General features: G+C 62.4%; 1 protein-coding gene across 1 annotated transcript; it reads right to left on the bottom strand.

The window, feature by feature from the left end:
• Positions 1-7,874: 7,874 nt before the first annotated feature.
• On the bottom strand, positions 7,875-13,131 carry TGIF2 (TGFB induced factor homeobox 2). Its single transcript, XM_075721279.1, has 3 exons — positions 13,095-13,131; positions 12,139-12,377; positions 7,875-8,459 (listed from the first exon to the last, which is right to left on the bottom strand). The coding sequence occupies exons 1-3, from the start codon at positions 13,129-13,131 to the stop codon at positions 7,875-7,877; spliced, it is 861 nt and encodes a 286-aa protein (XP_075577394.1).
• Positions 13,132-20,124: the final 6,993 nt, after the last annotated feature.

Here is a 20,124-nt window from a genome sequence, read left to right on the forward strand (position 1 = left end):
GCAAAGGGGCAGAGGAAGGAACCGTGTGGTTTTTATAAGTCATTAAAAAGGAAAAAAAAAAAGGTTCTCTCTAAACTAGTGTGATTTATTCAGTCTAGAGACAATGAGCCATCCTTGAAAAGGGCTCCTGAGTTGGCTTTTTTCTCTCAGCTTTAAGTAATGAAGATTTTAAAAAAAACAAAAAAAGAAAAAAATACCCCTCGTTTTCTCACTGGCTGTGGTGTTGCTGAATGGACTGAACAGACTCCTGGAAACTCCAGCCCCTCGACTTGGAACTTCAGTCTTTTTATTTGTTCTATCTAATTGGAATTATTAGCTTGTTTACAAGAAGAGGACAAGAAAAACATGAAGCCTTGAGCACTTGCCATGCTGTGTTCTTCCTCCTCCTCAGTTCTGTTCTTCCTTCTCATCCTTTATTTTTTTTTCCTTCTTCTGCTCCCTTTATCCCACCTTTTGCATGGCTTCGTTTACCGTGTTAAGAAATAACCTCTCTTCCACAGAGCTCCCGAAGAGAACACCCATTCAGTGTGTACTACTGTTGCACTCTGCTAGCAAGCAGCCTTTCTTGGGGGTTTTTTGTTTTCCTTCTGATGGGGGATATTGGGGTGGGGGCAGGATGGGTGGGCAGGGCAGTGGGTTTGTATTCCTCTGTTTTATTGAAGTGAGAGGGTGACAGGGTCTGTGGAATGTAATGCAGAGTTGTTCAAATGCAGCCCAGAAGCAAATGTGCAATAAGCTGGCAAAGGGGGAAGGGGCAGTGCTTGGCTGGCTGATCCCGAGAGCCGTACCCTACTCCAGGCACAGGAGGGGAGCTGAAGGACCACAGAGCAACTATGGGCGTGATCCACACACGCTTCACTTTGATATTTTTTTTTTTCCCTCCTCTTCCCTTTACCTTTACAAAATTATTTTCCTTGAATTGCTTGTTGAGAAAGAAGCTGCTACACTGGGGGACCTGTTTCAAAGCGGGCTGGGGAAGGGGAGGGCTGGGGAGAGTGTAACAGAATTTCAGGGTGGGAGGACTGGGTTTTGTACAAAGAGGAAGGCACAGGTAGCTGGTGGTAGGCTGCCTGCCTGTATGTATGTGTACATATGCACATATACACTTAGTAGTACCTGTACATTTAATTCATACACACGTATACATGCCCATACGCACAGTGCAGACAGTATACTAAAAGCACCTTGGTGAGAATGGGCATATGTATAGCATATATTTTTACATGTACTATATCTAGATGTGTTTGTAAAAGTGTGTGTAAAAATATATACCCTGTGTGTAATCAGATGACTATTTTTTCCTTATCTCCCTGCTCTTTGGGTAGAGGAAGGATTGCTAAATATTTTTTAGCCCATTTTCCTCTTTGTAGGTCTCCTTTTCAGACTGGCTTCTTCAAGCCGGAACTGCCACCACCAAATTCTTTGCCACCCCCCTCAAAATAAGCATTTGGCCCTATCCTGAGTGATCTTGCTGGGGATTTTTTTTTTCCCTTCACTTGCTTGAATGAGTGGGGAGATTGTGTGTTACTTTCATGGGGGTGAGGGTAGAGTCCCAAAGAATTTCAGCAAGGGTGTTGGTGATCCAGAAGGCAAAAAAATAAATAAAAGTGAAATCCTGAATGATGTCTGAGTGACCATTGTATACTGTCCAGTGTTGTCCATGTTAGGTGCTCTTGGAGACTTCTGCCAATCTACCATAAACTGTCAAACATGGAATTAGATTCCCATCAAAGCTTGGCCATAATGTAACTCAAATTCAGCCTTGTGGGTAGAGACAGTGACTTGTTGGGCTGCGCTGTTGGGTTTTTGGGGAGGATTGTAAAGATGCAGTTTCAGGGATCTCTAGCATTGAAATGAGGAACACCAGGGAAAGGTGGTTGGGTTTTTTTGGTTGGTTGGTTTGTGTGGAGGTTTGGTTTGTTTTTAAATTTACTCTTCCGATTTTTTTTTTTTAAATTCACTCTTGCTGGGGAGCTGGCCTGGAAAGCTGCTTTTCCCAGGCTGGTGATCTGTGGGCAGCAGCCAATCTTGCCGAATTGCCAAATGGTCGTCTTCGATCCCCTGGGCTGAGATCACTCTCCGTCCTCGGTCACGCCAGGCCCTCGGGGCACGTTTGGCGAGCCGCAGCCAGGCCAGATGAAGCGGGGCGTCGACGCCGGCCGTTCCGCGTGCGCGGGGCTGCGGGGCGAGGCCGGGTGGCGGAGGCGAGCGCGTGTGCCTGCCGGACTCTCATTTTGTTTCCTGCCATCTTGGAGGAGAAGAACTTAACAGCAGCAAGGACAGCTGGCTGACTTAGCGTGAAAAAAAAATACTAAATAAACAAATGCAGTCTGAATTTATAGCTGCGTGCAGTCTCTCTCCCTCTTTTTTCTCGGCAGCGGTATCCGGGACGGGCGCGCAGCGGGCTGCGAGGCCCAAAGCCCCGCGGTGGTGCGGCCTTGACCATCGACCGCTGGTGCCCCAGCAAGATGGCCGCCGCCGGGTGGGCGGGGCGGCGCAGCGACGGGTGCTGCTGCTGGAAGTCCCACCCCCTCCTGCACCCTCATAGGCCGCTTGCCCAGGAAGTCACGCCCACTTCCGGTATGTGGTCTGTGGTGATTGGCTGGCAGGAACACCCCCCCCCCCCAGTGGTTTACCTGGAAGTACATCAGCGGGCGGGGCCCCTCCCCTCCATTTTACCTGTTTTATACCCGTGGGTTTATGGCCATAGGTATTTAATCTCTACAGCTTTATACATGTACATGTATATTAAAATCTATACACATTTATGCAAATATAGAAGTATATATCTGAAAAATGCGTATTTCACATATTTATACGCACCTTTATAAAACAATTCTATATATCCATACATTGTATATAAATGCTTGTATTTTTATACCTGAGCTCTTCAGGGCCCGAAGGAAGCGGGCAGCCAATCATGGGGCTACCTGAGAGCACGTGGGTACGATGGTGTCAAGAAATGGCTGTCAGCCAATCACAGAGCGGTATGACGTTTACCAAAATGGCTGCTCCCTGCCATAAAATGGCGGGTGAAACAAAATGGCTGCCCCCAGCGCATATACGGGGTGGGCCCGCTGTGACAAATGTGCTTCCGGGTAAGCCGGCAGGCGGGGTGGCCGGTCCCGCCAGCCAATCACAACAGACCGTGTGACTTCTGGGACAAATGGCTGCTGAGGCTGCTGGGAGGGGGTGGGGCTTCTGGCGGAAGCGGTAGGCGGGGCAGCCGGCAGTCCCGCCCCCGCGGGCCCCGGGCGGTGTGAGGGCGCGGCGGCCGTGTCGTCCCCAGGCGGGCCGGGGCCGGGCTCTGCCCGCTGCAGCGCTGCCGGTCGTGGGCGCCGCTGGGCCCGGGGGCTCCCCCTGCCCGCTCCGGGCCCGGGGTGGGGGCCGAGCGGCGCCCAGGCCGAGCGGCGCCCAGGCCGAGCGTCCCCGCAGGCGGCAGTGGCTGACACGCCGGGCTGAGCCTGCCCCGTGGCCTGGGCGTCGTTGGGGCGGGCCCCGGCCGGGCAGAAACCCCTGGTACCCGCGCTGGGTCTTTGCGTGAGGTTTGAGTCCCGGCCTGGGGGCTGCAGCAGGTGGGGTCTCCCCAGCTGAACGAGAGCCGCTGCCGTGCCAGCTCTGCTTCCCTCGGCTTCTCGGGGAGCAGCTGCCCGCTCTGCGGCACCGATCCTCCTGGGAGTGCCGTGTGTGCGGCTGCCTGGCAGGGGGAGTCCCGTGGCGCCAGCTCAGCACCCTTTGCTCAAGTCCAGCACCCCAGGCAGCACTGAAACCGGGGGGACCGTGGAGCCGGGCTGGCGCAGGCCCTGAGAAGCAGTGCCGGGGCATTATCCTGCATTTCCCAGGTAAGAGGAGCACAGCAGGAAGGGGGAGGATGGTTTGCGCTGCTGCTGACCACACATCCCTGGGGGCTCGGGGACCCTTGCAACTTAAAACTCTACCCTCCAGTTGTGCTGTTTTGGGGCACAGTGTGGTGCCCTGCTCTGCCTCCTCACCGCAGCGATGGGGGATGCAGCTGCCAGGCAGGGTCTCCCGAAGCCTTACCCCCCCCGTGGGTATTTTCAGGGCAGCGTTGACTGTGGCGTGAGAAGTGTGAAAGCGTCATGTTGACGAGACTTTTCTGCGCTCAGTGCAATGTCTGAGCGTGCCCAGGGCAGAGCGCGGGCCAGAGAGGTGGTCAGCGGGCAGGACCCCCCACCCCGGCAGCTCAAGCCCCAGCTGCTGCCCTGGGAGGCGGTGGTGGGGGGCAGAGCCGTGCCTCCCCCCGGGGTGACGATGCTGTGCTGGAGGGCGAGGATGCCGGCTGTGCCCCCCCCAGCTCTCCTTGTGCGAGCGGGAAATGTCCGCCCAGCAGCCCGCGGCGGGCTGTGCCTGAGCCCTGCGGCGGGGCCAGCGGCCCCTTCCCCGTGGAGGTGAGCGCAGGTCCCAGAAGCTCTGCCCGACCTGCCTGGGGGTCCCCAAAGCCTGGCAGGGGCAAAGGCACCTCCACGCAGCAACACTGAGGTGCTTGCTGCTCGAGGCTGCAGGAGGGGCCCATAGAGCTGGGGGGCACCGGCTGTGTTTTACCCAGCCATGACCCCCTGCTGCTGTGCAGACCACGACCCCTGCATTGGGCTGGCAGCCCCCTGCCCTGGCTGAGTCCTGGATCTAGCCCCCCGGGCACCGTAGCCCCCCTGGGCACCTCAGCCCTCCCGGGCGCCCCAGCCCACATTCCTCACCGCGAGCACAAAGCGCCAGCAGCCCACGCAGGCTTGGGGACACCCTGTTGCTATTCCTGTCACCAGAGTTGCCCGGGGGTTTCCCTGGAGCTGCGTAAGCGAGGCCTGGCTGCGGGCCGGGTGCCTCCGTCCTTCCACAGCCCCTGCCCAGTGCTGGGGGGGTGCAGAGCCCCTGGGATTGCCCTGCGCCAGGGGAAGGCAGGGGTGAGGGGGCTGCAAAGGGCTTGAACTGCAGCCCCTGCTATGGTAGAGAGTGGGTATCCATCTCAAGGGAGGCAGGGCATCAAGCTGGCACAGAGACTGCAGCCCTGAGCTAGTGAGCGTGGAAGACACCAGCAGATGAAATATCGGCGTGCACACTCCCAGCGCGTGCAAGAGGCTGGCCGAGCCCCGGGGCAGCGCGGGAGCAGGCACAGCGGCCCAGAGCGCAGCCGTGCTGCAGTCCCCGTGCTGCCAGCGTCGCCATGGGCGGTGCAGCAGCCTTTGGGTCTGTGCCCCTGCCCTCCGCAGTGGAGCAAGGCTGGCTGGGGCTGCTGCTCCAGGAGCAGCTCTGCAAGACCCCTGCCCACCTCCCAGGACTCCTGACCCAGGAAACTGTGTGCAGCAGGGCCTCACTGAGATTGTTTCTCTTTCCCTTTGCCAAGGAGCGAGCAGCGATGCTGCCTCACTTCTCCAACGCCGGCCAGGAGGAGGGAACACGCAAACGCATCAGCCTTCCACTGCTGCCAGATGCTTTCTGGCTCCCAAACACTGGGATCAAACGCTGTGGGAAGCGAGCACGCAAGGGCTGTCAGAGCAAATGATGGTGGCATAGGCGCAGCCCCGTGCCAGGCACTGGCCCCTTTTTTTCCACACCCAGCAATGCTCCTTAGCCCTCTTAAGCTGCTTTGGCTGAGTGTCAGGAGGTGGGGGGGGGGAGTGACAAATGACATATTCAAGTTTAATGCACAGCTTATATTTAAAAAAAAAAAACCCACAACAACCCAAAACTAAAAAAAACTTTTATTTGACAACAAAAGAACAAACAAAAAGATATTTACAGTAGTTTTTGCTCCGTAAATTTAATTCCAATAATCCCTGCCCTCCCCACTCTTTCTGGTCCGTCCCCAGGGCAGCAACAGGAGTCCCTGCACAGGCACAGCTGTAGCACTCCTGCCCTGGGTGACGAAACCACTTTGGTTTGACTGGGCCAAAATAAAGGGGGGGAGACTAAAAAGCCTCTCCCTCCCCTGGGGGAGGAGACAGAACTGCAGGGGGGGCAACAGGGGAAGGGCTACCTAGAAATAAGGGAGGGAGTCCTAAAATTCAGGGCTTTCCCCAGAAAGGAGGCAGAGGGCAAAGGCTGGACATCAAATGGAGCTGGGGGAGGATGAGGAAGGGGACGTTGAGAGCCGTGTGAGGAGCATCCACCTGAAGCGGTGCCCGCTGCCCGGCCAGGGGTGCGGGAGCTGGAGCCATCCCCGCGCTGCACAGGGGCACCCGGCCATGCGACGCTGTTGGCAAGCCTTCCTGCAGCTCCCCGCTAGCGCTCGGGAACGCCTCTCCCCGTCACCTTCCCGCTGAAGAAAAGGAGGGGGTGCGGGAAGCGGCAGTCCCCAAAAATCAGTGCTCTTCCCTTCCAGGCCCCATCATCCCGCAGTGTGCTGCTCCCCCAGCACCGCTGGCTCCAGCCACTGCAGAGCACCAGATCCTGCGGACGTTATCATCTCTAGTCATGCAACTTAATAATCAGGCTAATTACCTAGGATTAGTGTTTCTCAGGATAGATAACATAGGTGCGTACGTATCGCTATTTAACTTACATTTTGCAGTGAAACAGCAATATCTCAGTCCCAGGACCAGCGCAGCACCTGGGCTCCCGCTCAGTGACAGCAGGCAATGCCCCGGAGCCCAAAAACCGCCAGCAGGCCAGGCTGGGGGGGCCAGCAGCTCCCAGCAGCCACCAGCTTGTCACTAGAGGTCACCAGCACCGCGGAGCCGGGCACAGCCGCGCTCAGCCCTGCGGAGCCAGAGCTGGAGGGGACGGGAGCACAGGGCTCCGTCCCGCCGCCTTCCCAGGGCAGCTCATCAGCGCTTGGCTCATGAGACAACTCTGCTTTCCAGGAACCGTGGTCTGCAGGCTGCGAGCGCTGCGCTTGCAGAAGAAGGGACGTGCCCGTGTCCGCAACACGCCTCTTTCCAAATGTTTTTTTTTTTTTATTAAAAAAAAAAAAAAATAAAGAAGTTGGATACAAAATTTCACAGTCTCAGCTTTGCGTCCACCCCAGCAGCAGCCTGCTGTCCGCGTCTCGCAGGCTCTGCAACGCGCTCTCTGTTCCGGGACACAATGTGCACATATTCAGCAGGAACTCAAGAGAAACACGGGGAAGTTGTGGAAATGCTTATAGAAGAAAATTTAAAAAAAAAAAAATCATATAATAAATCACAATTAAAGGGAAAAATGTTTCAACAAAAAAATTGCTAAACAGCACCATAGAGATTTCTACTGGCAGCATCCATAACACCCTAAGGTAGAAGAGGAGGGTCCCATGTTTTCCGTGTGAAAAAACGCCACAGACTTCAGGTTTCCAGTTCATCTGTCCTTTGCCCTTCCCAGGGCAAGGCAGGGCTCCTGGCCAGCACAAGGCACCAGAAAGGCCCTCCACAAAAGGAAAGAAAAAAAAAAAAAAAAAGGGTGGGGGGCAAAGAGGTCAGAGATTTGGGAGAAAAAGCTTTTCATCCATAGTCCTTAAAACAGACACCAACTTTAAAAAAAAAAAAAAAAAAAAATTCTCTCCTCCTCTCCCTGAAGAACCGGTGTCGGCTGGACCCTTGTTTACAGGAGAGAGAAAAAGAAGTCAGCAGGTTTTCCGAGGGGAGCTCCGCAGTCAGTCGCGGCAGGGAGAGGTCAGTGAAGCTGCGAAGCCTCCTCCCGCGCGCCCGGGGCTCCGTCCTCGGCGGGGAGGGCGGCAGGCGGGGGGCATCTCCCCGGCGAGAGGGCGGCGGGATGGGACAGTCCTTCCTCTCCCCCCTTGGCTGACGGAGACCGGAGCCCCCGGAAGGCAGGAGTCCGCTTCCGCGATGCGCTGGTCGGGGGTGCAGGCAGACGGGTGGCACGAGGCCGGGAGGGGCGGGCACCCCCCCCAAGGAAGGGCACCCGGCGGGACCCGGCCCCGGGGGTTATTTGGAGACGGAGGCTCCGGGGGGCTCAGTCTGGGGCGAGAGGGGCAGCTGCCCGCCCTGCCGCTGCGACTCCAGCTCTGCCGCCTTCTGCAGTGCCACCTCCACCAGCAGCTGGAAGCTGCTGAAGTCGTCGCCGAAGAGCTCGGGGGGCGTGGGGGGCGGCGTGTTGAAGAGTCCGCTGGTGGGGCTGGCCGCCTCGGCCCGGGCCAGCAAGGTCACGGTGCTGCCGGCGGCACCCAGCGCCGCTTTGGGGGCAGGGTCCGGCTCCGCTCGCTGCGGGCCGGGGGGCTTCTCCCGCTCGGGGCTGTGGGCGCTCACCACCGTCAGGTTGCTGCCCAGCGCCTGGGCCGGGTGGCACAGTACCTGCGGGCACACGGACATCGACAGCACCTTGGAGGCCCCCGCGGCCGTCACGGGAGGTACCACCAGCACCCCGGAGCCGGCGGCAGCCCCCCGCGGCAGGGCCACCTCGCCAGCTTTGCCCCCTCGGCGGGAGATGGTGAACTGGTTGGGGTCCTTCCCGTCCTTGCGCAACATGTCGGGGAGCAGCCGCCTCCTGGCGTTGATGAACCAGTTGCAGATCTGGGAGGAGAAAGGGACGCAGCGCCGTCAGCCTGGGGCTGCCACGCGCGCGCCGCGCCGGCCGGGGGGCGGCAACCCGAAGCCAAGCCAGCAGAAGCCCCCCCCCGGCCCCAGCAAGGAGGTCCCGGTGCCCCCCAGCCCCACACCTCCTTCCCGTGGGGCTCCGGGGAGGCAGAGCTACCCCCGGCAGGGGTTGTTGCCCAGCCACCCACGGAAACCCCAACGCCAGCTGCTTCCTGCCTGGCACCGCCGGCCTGCGGCAGCCCCTTCCTCCCTGCACCCCTCTCCCGGCTGCCTGCGGTGCAACGCTCCCGCTCAGCCCTGCCAGCCCACCCTGCCGGGCACCGGGCATCGGTGCCAGCCCCCCGCGGCACCGCCGGCACCTGCTCACCACGCCAAACAAACAGCGTGGGCAGCTGCGGGGCCGAGCTGCAGCGGCTCTCGAGCAGAGCTACCCGCTCCCCGGGGAAGGACGGGCTCAGCGCTGTCCCCCCACCGCAGCCCCAAAGTCCCGGCAGCCGACCGTGCCCAGCCACACGCAGGTAAAGCGGGGTGCAGCTCCCGGCACCCTCCCGGGGGCTCTGCCGTCCCCCCAGGCCGTGGCATTGCACAGAGCCGGCCTGGAGCCCCGTGGCCTCCAGCAGCTCCCCGGTCTGGGGGGAGTTCCCCTTCTCCAGACGGCGTGCCCGGCCACGCTTTGCACGCTGATGCCGGTGCCAACGTGCTGCCACCCTGGACGGGCGCACCGAGGCCGCCCGGAGCAGGCAGACGTCAGGACAGCAGCATGGATGGAAAACCCTAAAACCCATCAGCTCGCAGAGCTGCAGCGCCCATCCCCTAACGAGGCGGCAGGGATCGGATCGGGGCAGTACGTCGACACCTTCCCACGTCTGCTGCCAACGAGCGAGGCGACAGCTAACTTTAAAGGCTCTTCCAAATATCTGCACGCCCAAGAGGCCGAGCTCTGCGGCTACACCTCCAGAAGCCCTTCAGAAGCACAGCGGCCATGTATTCAGTCTCGGCCATGTATTGTTTCAGCATCCTTATATAAAGTGCTACATTAAAATAACTGCCTTCTTCCTAGAAAACAATTAGAAGAGAATAAATCAGGGGGAAAAAAAATGACTGATCTTTCCTAAATCAACAGCTACGTAAACTATTTCCCCCAGGGAGAGAGAACTGACCACAACTTCAATCGCAGCAAGATCTCAGTTGTCCTTTTTTTGTCTTTAAGACAATATTTGGCATTTAACACCCTCAAATACATCAACCTCACCCCCTTTTCCCTTCCAAACACCCTCCCTTGCAAGCTTTAGCCGGTCCCATTGACGTGATCTTGCGATCCCATGGCCATCAACCGCTGCAATCCCCAACCAGAGGGCTGGACTCCCAACAAAAGGCCCAACCAACTCCGCAGCGCTGAGAAGCCCCCCCAAAATCCTGCCGGTCCCCCCGCCATGCTCCTTCCAACATTCAACTCCCTCTGGAGAACGCGGCACGGAGACGGGCACACGCAACGACCGGTGACACCACAGGACACGGCACGGTGTCACCCACCCGGGGAGCTGAGGCGTGCCTCGGCTTTGAAGCGAGCGCGGGGGTTTTTTGGGTGGTTGTTTTGTTGTTTTTTTTTTTAAACATGGCCATCGCTCGGCCCCACCACCGGCGCGCACTGGACCGTCGCTTTGGGCAGCGTCCGTCCCCACCACCGCCACGAAAGCCGCATCCCCTCTGCGGGGAGGAAAAGCCCATCCCCACAGGAGGGCACGGGCTCGGAAACCTGCTGCTGTCCGGAAGCCTCGCCGGGAGCAGGCACCGCTTTCTTACCTCCCGACTTTCCGCAAGGGAGACACGCAGCTCCCCGGCCTCCCTGGGGACCCGGGGTTGCTGCGCCCCTGATCCCTGGCTGCCAGCACCTGGCTTCAGCTCCCCAAGCCGCCGCACCGGGCAGGGGGACGCACAAATAAACACCCGGGGGGTGTCCGGCCGGCGGCTGCAGCAGAGCCCCGCGCTCGAGAGGCTCCTGGATCGGCGCCGACGGATCGAGCCCCGCAGCCGCCCCAGCCTTGCCGTAGGGCGTCCCACACCTCCACCCCAACAGGCTTCTCCTCGCCAGACGGAGCAGCCCCCGCGGCGTCCTGCGTCACCTCAGACTGACAGCGGTGACAGCCCTCAGCTGGCCCTGGGAAACGCCAGCGGGCTGGGACCCCCCCCGCCCGGGGTACAGGGGCTGCCTCCTCGCCAGGCACCCGCTGGCTGCGGGGGTCCCGCGGGGCAGACAACAGCCGGCGCACGGCACGGCCACGCCTCGACGCAAGCCCACGTGCCTGCCAGCACCCTCCTCGGTCCCAAAGGGCTCGGGGCACGGACAGCCGGGCACCTGCCGGCCCCACCGCCGCCAGCCCTGGGGCGAGCGCCCGCGCCGCCGTGCCAACCCCGGTCCGGGACAAGCCCGGGCTCCCACAGCCCCAAACCCATCGCTGCTCCCCCCGCCGCCGCTCCGACTCGAGCCCTCGCAGGACCACCAGCCTCCCCTCGGAGCAGCTGCCCAGACACAAACCTGTTGCGCAGGCCAGCATTTAAAGAAATACGTTAAAACGAAAGTTCGCCTTGCCGGCCAGGAAGAGGGAAACCAGACAGCCCCTGCCCACACAGCGGTGGCTGGGCCGTGGCCGGGCCGGCCGGCCAGGACCGTGCTGAGCCACAGGGAGAGGAGCCAGAGGTGCAGAGGGAGCCCCGAGGAGAGCTGCTCGGCTGCAAACCTGCTGGCCCTTGCCTGCTCCCCGGCACGCAGGAGCTGTTTCCCACCCCGCTGCGCCCCCGGGACCAGAGAACAGCATGAAGCCCCCGATCATCCCCCACCCTGCCGGGCTGGGGGAGGGGGGCCGGGGCCCTGGGCACCCAGGGGTCCCCCTGCCCGGAGGCTGCTGGCCTGTGCACGGATCGGAGGGACAGGCAGCTGCGGGCAGGCTCTCCCTGCCACCCCAACAGCAGGTAGGGGGAAAACTGGAAGGAAAAGCACCGCTCACCCCCCGCCGCGAGCCAGGGCTCCTGGCTGGGCACCCATCACCACGAGGAGAACACCCAGGAGCGGGGCAGGGGGACTCCCACCCAGGACCCCCCAGCTGGGCTGGGGTCCCCTTAACGCAACTGGTGTAACTGGGGCCAGGTGGGCCAGCCGGTGCTTAGTGTGCTAACGGCCCACCTGCGCTCAAAGCCCAGCCTCTCCCTCCCAGGATGGTGGTCCCCTGCCTAGCTCGGCGTGCCCGGGGTGGTAGCCCTGGCCCCTTTGCTGGGGGGGTGCCCAGGGGAACAGGATAAAGCAGCACCCCCTGAAGCCCTCCCAGCTGTAGCGGCTTTCACTAACAAGAGGGCACTGCTTAGCTTCTCCCCCTCCCAGTCCCTCCATCTTCTGGCCGGCCAAAAAGCTCTGCTCCAGCGCTGCATCAAACTGGTCGCAGGGGCTCAGACCTCCCCCAAAAGGAGCCCACCCGCCCGCCCGCAGGTGACTTTGCTTCCCTGCCGTCCCCTCCCTTGCTTCCTGGCTGCCCTTCACCAGGTAAGCGTTTCCAGCGCGCCGTGTCCTTTGGGCTTTTCGGTGGGGTTTGTCCGGCCCGTCCCAAGCGCGGGCGGCAGAGAACCCAGCGGCGTCGCCAGCGTGCGGGGGTCCGGTTCCTACCTGCAGCACGGAGAGGCTGGTCTGCCCCGAGAGGCTGAGCTTCTCCTGCTCGGAGGGGTAGGCATTGAAGCGGTGCTCGTACAGCCAGTCCCGGAGGATTTTCACGGACTCCTTGGGGAGGTTGCCTCGTCTCTTCCTCTTGTTGGATTGCGAGGGGTCCGGGGATGTGGCGCTGTCGTCTTCCCCGAGGTCGCTATCCGACATGGTGGAGCTGCCCGCGGATCTCTCCTGGTTAAAACCTGCCAAGGTGGAAACCAAAGAGCAGGCGTCGGGCAGCGTGCGGGCCAGGGGAGCGTGGCGGGGTGGGGGGGACGCACGCGCCAGGCTCGCCCCCTCCTCGCCCAATTTGGGGGTGTTGGGGGGATAATCCCTAGGCGAAGCTACAGGCAGCGGCGACAACAGCCCACCCCGGGGGTGCGCGGGGGTGCTTGGAGGGAGCCCCAGCGAGACAAAAAAGCAAGTTTGGGGAGGGGCGGGGGGGGTAAAAATTAGAAATCTCAGCAGGAGGAAGAGGCTGGAAGGAACCACGCGGGGGTCATTGTGCGGCGGGGATGGAGGCGGGGGGCGGCGGGGGCATTCGCCCCCGCCGCCCCCCGCCTCCATCCCCGCCGCAACAGGTACCGGAGCCCCGGCGGACACAAAGCCGGTAGAAACCCGAACGCCGCAACCCCGCAAAGAGCAGAAACCGGCCCCCCCCCAAAAAAAAAAAAAGAAAAGCAAACCCCCAGCCCCAAACAACACGGGCCAAAGTTAAGAAGGAGCGCGGAAAGGGAACAAAACCCACCCGGGCGCGCCCGCCCGCGACTCCCACAAAACTTTTTTTTTTTTTTTGCACGCCGGGGGCCCGCCCGCACAAAGGCGGTGGAGGTGGGGGGGGGGGCCCGCTCCGCTCCGCTCCCCCGCCCGCCGCCCGGCCGGGACTCCATGTTTGCCGCCCGCCCCGGTTCCGCTCTTACCCCCGGGCCGCCGCCGCCGCCGCCTCGGCCCTTGCATGGGTCGCGCCGCCGCCGCTGCTCCGGTACCCGGGGAAGGCGGCGGGAGCCTCCCCGCGGCGGCGGGGCGGGCGGCCGAGGAGCAGCGAAAAGTTTTTTTTTTTTTTGGGGAGGGCGGCGGTGACAGATGCCGAGACAGAGTTCCCTTTGTTCCCGAGGAGGCAGGAACTCGGCCGGGCCCCCCGCCCCCGGCCCCGGCCCGCCCGCCCCCGGCTGTCACCGCCGCCGCACCGGGCAGCGGGGGCCACCCCAGCCCCCCCCCCCCCCCCGCCCCGGGCCGGTACCTGGCGGCACCGGCACCCCCCCGCCCCCAGCGGCGCTGCCCCCCGCTCCCGGCACGGCGGGAGGGAGCCCCCGGGCTGCGGGAGCGCCGCTGTGAGCCCCCCCCCCCCGCGCCGAGCTGCACCCCGGAACCCGGCCAGGGGCCTCGGAGAGGGACGTGCACCCAGGGGTGCCCACCCAGGGGCACCCGAACAGGGGTGCCCACCCAGGGGCACCTGGACAGGAGGGGGACTCACCCAGGGGCGCCCGTGCAGGGGCACCCAAACAGGGGCACCCACCCAGGGGCACACATGCAGGGGCACCCGAACAAGGGTGCCCACCCAGGGGCACCTGGACAGGAGGGGCACCCACCCAGGGGCACCCAAACAGGGGTGCCCACCCAGGGGCACCTGGACAGGAGGGGAACTCACCCAGGGGCGCCCACCCAGGGGCGCCCACCCAGGGGCACCCACCCAGGGGCACCCACCCAGGGGCACCCAAACAGGGGTGCCCACCCAGGGGCACCTGGACAGGAGGGGGACTCACCCAGGGGCGCCCGTGCAGGGGCACCCAAACAGGGGCGCCCACCCGGGGGCACCCACCCAGGGGCACCCAAACAGGGGTGCCCACCCAGGGGCACCTGGACAGGAGGGGGACTCACCCAGGGGCGCCCGTGCAGGGGCACCCAAACAGGGGCACCCACCCAGGGGCACCCGAACAAGGGTGCCCACCCAGGGGCACCTGGACAGGAGGGGAACTCACCCAGGGGCGCCCGTGCAGGGGCACCCAAACAGGGGCACCCACCCAGGGGCACCCATGCAGGGGCACCCGAACAAGGGTGCCCACCCAGGGGCACCTGGACAGGAGGGGCACCCACCCAGGGGCACCCAAACAGGGGTGCCCACCCAGGGGCACCTGGACAGGAGGGGAACTCACCCAGGGGCACCCAAACAGGGGCGCCCAAACAGGGGTGCCCACCCAGGGGCACCTGGACAGGAGGGGAACTCACCCAGGGGCGCCCACCCAGGGGCACCCAAACAGGGGCGCCCACCCGGGGGCACCCACCCAGGGGCACCCAAACAAGGGTGCCCACCCAGGGGCACCTGGACAGGAGGGGGACTCACCCAGGGGCGCCCGTGCAGGGGCACCCAAACAGGGGCACCCACCCAGGGGCACCCGAACAAGGGTGCCCACCCAGGGGCACCTGGACAGGAGGGGGACTCACCCAGGGGCACCCGTGCAGGGGCACCCAAACAGGGGTGCCCACCCGGGGCACCTGGACAGGGATACCCACCCAGGGGCACCCACCCAGGGATGCCCACCCAGGGGCACCTGGACAGGAGGGGCACCCACCCAGGGGCACCCAAACAGGGGCACCCAAACAGGGGCACCCACCCAGGGGCACCCACCCAGGGGCACCCAAACAGGGGTGCCCACCCAGGGGCACCTGGACAGGAGGGGGACTCACCCAGGGGCGCCCGTGCAGGGGCACCCAAACAGGGGCACCCACCCAGGGGCACCCGAACAAGGGTGCCCACCCAGGGGCACCTGGACAGGAGGGGGACTCACCCAGGGGCGCCCGTGCAGGGGCACCCAAACAGGGGTGCCCACCCGGGGCACCTGGACAGGGATACCCACCCAGGGGCACCCACCCAGGGATGCCCACCCAGGGGCACCTGGACAGGAGGGGCACCCACCCAGGGGCACCCACCCAGGGGCACCCAAACAGGGGTGCCCACCCAGGGGCACCTGGACAGGAGGGGAACTCACCCAGGGGCGCCCACCCAGGGGCACCCACCCAGGGGTGCCCAAACGGGTGCCCACCCAGGGGCACCTGGACAGGAGGGGCACCCACCCAGAGGCACCTGAACAGGGGTGCCCACCCAGGGGCACCTGGACAGGGGGACTCACACAGGGGCACCCATGCAGGGGCACCCAAACAGGGGACCACCCCCTGCCCAGGGACACCCACCCAGGGACACCTGGATAGGGGAACCCACCCAGGGGCACCCCCACAAGGCACCGCACGAGCTCCTTCCCCCCCAGCCACACTAAGGCTGAATCCTGTAAGTGACCACCGAGGGGTTACTGGTGCCTGTGGGCAGGGAATGGAACGGGCAGGGAATGGGCAAGGAACGGGCAGGGAACAGGGAACGGAACGGGCAGGGCCAGGCCTGGGGGCCAGAGCTGCTGGGGCGGGTGTGGGTGACAGCCCAGGGGACCTCAGACCACCCTGAGGCACCACCCGTGCTTTGTTTGGTGCCTTTTTGACTTTGTAAACAGGAAATCCGAAGTTCAGCGCATCACCGCTCCCATGGAGGTGGAAGGTGTGTTCAAAGCAAGGGTGGCGATGGAGGAGGCACCAGGTCAGACCTTTGCCACGTCCATCGCCAAGGGGCCAGGCGAGCTCTTTGGGGGCCTGACTGGGCTGCCACGGCTCTCCCCGCGCCTCTCCACTGCACTAGCAGAGCCCAAGGTGACCTTCCGAATTTTGGAGACCGAATCACTCTGCATACACGCAAGCACGCTGCTGGTCCAGGACGTGGCTCCTGCAGGAGCCCACCACATGCTCTGTGCCCTTCTCTGCTGTGGGGCTGGGTCACACCTTCACCCTCTGCCAGATGCCCAGGACAGGCAGGTGAGCAGCAGAAGGGGACGCACCCATGGGGTCCACCCTGGGGTGGTACCCTTCCTCGGGGGACCCACAGAGAGGAGCCGCTCTGAGCAGCGGGGCCACGTCCCGTGGGTCAGGCACCCTCTGGGCTGCGTGGACCACGCAGCGAGAAACGCAGACTGATCCCTTCCAGCTCCTGCGATGGAGAAGGTGCTGCCATGGGAAGCCAACATGTCCAGCGGCCGGCCCAGAGGGGTGCCAGCAGCGAGGCCCCCCTCTTGGGGATGTCCTCTTTGGGACGTCCATCCCCATTCTTGGGCACGTCCACGCTCATCCTGGCCAAGCCAAGCACAGCACGCGTGCGTGCATCCCCCCGGGGACCCGTGTGCTGGAGGGGCACAGCAGCCCCACGGGGCACCGGGTCCTGCTCCGTCTTTCTCCAGGCAGAGCTTGTTTGTGGCGGTGTTTGATGGCGCCCTGGCGCGGGAGCCGGCCGTGGGGCAGCTCTCCCCTCCCAGGCTCCACCACCTTTGCAGGCTGTGCTGCAGCTCCCCTCCCTCCCCTCTTTTCTGCTTGCAGGGGAAAAGACGGGTATCCGTTTGGGTATTGAGAAAGGCTGCAAAAAAAACTTTTATGGTAGGTTTTTGGTCTGTGCAAAGCAGATTGCGCGGTGCAGTAAAGGATTAAAAAGCAAAAAAAAGGAGAAGTCCCTAAAGCATTTGTTTAGTTGCTGCTGAATCTTCAATGTCCCGAGTGAAACTGTGCCCCGAACTGCTACTGCTCTGTTAATGCAAACGCAGTGTGTGCTGGCGAAGCGCAGGCGAGGTGTGGGGCCAGCCCCGGTGCAAATCCCATCTGCTGCCAGTTTGCACCAGTGCATGGTGCAGCCCTGGCACGCTGGGCTCGCTGCTGCCTGCAAAGCAGGGCCAGCAGCAGGCAGGGCGCGTTCGTCCTGCCCGGGCGCCCAGCCTGTCCCTGCTGGGTGACACCGCAGACCCCCCGGGGTCTGCGTCAGCCGCCGTGCCCGCGCAGGACCGTCCTTCCGCGAGCAGCCTGCTTTTGCTCCCATCCTTCGAAAAAGGCTGTGTGAGTCTTCCGCCTAATTGGGACACCCTGGGCTCCAATACCTGCCCAGCGCTGGGCCGCGAGCCCTCCCGCGCCGCAGGTACAGGCAGCCTGGAAACAGCTTTGGAAAAATCCCACTGGGTGCCTGAGTGCAGCACCTGGGGAGCCTAAATCCGGGGGCACGGCCAGCCTGGAGCAGGAGCCAGGTGGCTCCCAGCTGATGGGGAATTAGGAGCATTGGGGGGCGAGGGGCTTGTGGGGCATCTCCCTGCCGGCTCCCCCTAAGGGCTTGTCCAGGCTGAGTCACCCGCCGGCCCTGCAAAGTCTGGCCAGGCCCATTGACATGATAATGCTATTAAACTTCAGCAATTTGAAAAACAATCAGCCAGCAAGAGCCCGAAGGGGGATGCTGGAAACCCCAGGCAGCCTCCGAGGGCGTTGACCTGTCCCAGGCGGGACTCCCTCCACCCTTTGCCCACCCTCTGATATTTAATCTGGATTTTTGGCAAGGAAAATTGGATTCGTGGATCGCCGGGCTGGCTGTCGGCTACAGCCCTGCCCCTGGGGCCGGGCTCTGGCTCTCCAGCAGCCGGGGTCCTGCTCCCTGCCCAGGGCCACCGGATTCCCCCAGTAGGACTGGTCCTGGGAGCAGCGTTAAAGGCCTTTTTTACTGGTTCACAGCCTGCCTTCGCTCCGCAAGAGCCCAGGCTCTATGGCCTTGGGCTGGAGTCGTGGTGGTGTTAACTGGGAGGGAAGCAAGGGCTGGGTTTGTCCTTCCCCGGCTCAGGGATGGGGTGGGAGCCTGGGGCTCCTTCACCCACCCCCGGCAGAGCTTTAAGGGCAGGTTTAAAGGTTTAAATGCGATCACCACCGGCTCGGCAAGCAGACCCACAGTTGCGTTGGCGTGTGCCGGCTGGGCGCCGACTGGGAACAAGCAGCGCCGCGAAAACACCCGGCGTCCGACTGTCCGTGCCGCAGCCCGCGGCGGCCGTACACGAGCTGCTTCACCAGCTCCAGCGCCGCGTGGCTCTGCCCGGCTCCGGCACCGGAGCCCCACGCTTGGGCACCGCGACCCCTCCATCTCCTCCCGCCCCTTCCCTTGGGGCAGCTCGGCCGTTCCTGTTGCCCTTCCTGGACCGTAGGGCAGGGCAGACCCTCTCTCAGCGGGTACTGCTATGTCTTTTGCCTCTCCGATATTCCCGTAACCTGCGTCATTGGACGTGGAAAGAGGAGCGTGGTGCTCTGGGGACATCAGGATGGAGCTCAGAGCGCTGGAGAACGACGCTCTTGGGTCAGGGCTTGGAGGAAGCCTCCCTGGGCTGCGCTGACAGCTCTTGTTCAGGCTAAAGGAGGGAATAATTCCCGTGGGGAGCGCTGAGACAACGGGAGCTGCCACCCAGAGCAGCCAGGGCTGCTCCTGGGCCCCTGGCCGGGCTGCGTGTAAGAGCAGGAGCAAGAGCTGAAGAAATGGGCCAGCAGGAACCTCATGAAGTTCAACGAGGAGAAGTGCAAAGTCCAGCCACCTGGGGAGGAACAACACCGGGCACCAGGATGTGCCGGGGGCTGCCCAGCAGACCAGAGGCTGTGGGCACAAACTAGAACACGGGAGGGTCCCTCGGAACATCAGGAAACACTTTTCCACCGGGAGCAGCTCTTTTAGATTGACCCAAACGGATGGCTATTTTCTTAACTTGGTGCGCACCTGCCCCGAGCAAACACTTCTGAAATTAAATGTCTAGTTTTATTTTGTGCTATTTAATACCTTTGAAATGACTGGGTCAGGTCAGGTCGCCCCGCTGGCCACGCTGCCTGTGATGCCGCCCGGGATACGCTCGGCTTTCCGGGCTGCAGGCGCACGCTGCCGGCTCGTGTCCAATTTGTCACCCCCCAGCGTCCCCAGGTCCTTCTCCGCAGGGCTGCTCTCAACCCATCCATCCCCCGGTGCTGGTGCTGGGCATTGCCCAGGTGCAGCACCTTGCACTTGCCCTTGATGCACTTCGTGAGGTTCACATGGGCCCAAATAGTTTGGGGGTTTGCTGATGTTTCTTTCTCCCTCTTTGGATCAAGTGGTTGATCAAAGTGGGTGAAGTGTTTTGGGGGAACGCACAGGTGACAGCAGCGGAGAACCGGCCCATCTGCTCGTGTCGGTGGCACCGGGGGCCTCCCAAGAGCGTCGGCTGATGGCCAGCGTGAGCCGATGTGATCGGAAAGGCTGCCCTTTTGCTGGAAAAGCCGGGAAGCCAACAGCTGAGCAAAATCAGGGGAAGGGGCTCAGTACCGGGACTGAGAAAAAATAACAAAGCGTAGAACGGGCTCTGAGGATTGCTGGACAAACTGGCTGCCCTTTTGCTGGAAAAGCTGGGAAGCCAACAGCTGAGCAAAATCAGGGGAAGGGGCTCAGTACTGGGACTGAGAAAAAATAACAAAGCGTAGAACGGGCTCTGAGGATTGCTGGACAAACTGGCGTGTCTCCTGGGGTCCTGTCTCCCATCGTGGCTAGAAGCGGGTGCTGAAGGAGGGTGAGAACAGGGAGAGGTGCTCCCGGCCACAGACACCCTGAGCCCGGCGTGGCTCCCGGTGATGCCCAGGCAGAGCCCGAGGCGGGTGGGAGCAGCACCGTCCCCGCGCTGCCACCCTGCTCCCGCGTCTCCTCGCCGAGCCCGGGGCCTCCTCGGGTGCAGACTGGTCCCTGCTGCCAAACGTCCCCGCTGCCCTTCTCAGGACGCCTCCCCTTTGGCTCTAGCTCTTTTTTATATTCAAGGTGTGGGGCGATAAAAGGACCTAGGCAATGGCCAAACAGTGGTCTCTCTTCTAATCTCCTTTCTTTTCCTAGTAATTCCTAGCATGTGATTTTCTTTCTCCTTTTTTTTCTTGATTTTGACAGCCGCTGAGCTCTGACCTTCCCTCGGGGCTGTCTGGGTGTGCTTGGAGCCTGTTGTCTCACCCATTAAGTCAGGGTTGATCTTCCCCATGTGCTTCGCTCTCCATCAACCCACCTACGGCTGCGCCTGCAGTTCCGTGCTTTTCACTCAGCCTCTGAAGTCCTGCAAGACA

This window comes from Pelecanus crispus, chromosome 14 (genome assembly GCF_030463565.1).
Source record: "Pelecanus crispus isolate bPelCri1 chromosome 14, bPelCri1.pri, whole genome shotgun sequence".
In the NCBI taxonomy this organism is placed as follows: Eukaryota; Metazoa; Chordata; class Aves; order Pelecaniformes; family Pelecanidae; genus Pelecanus; species Pelecanus crispus.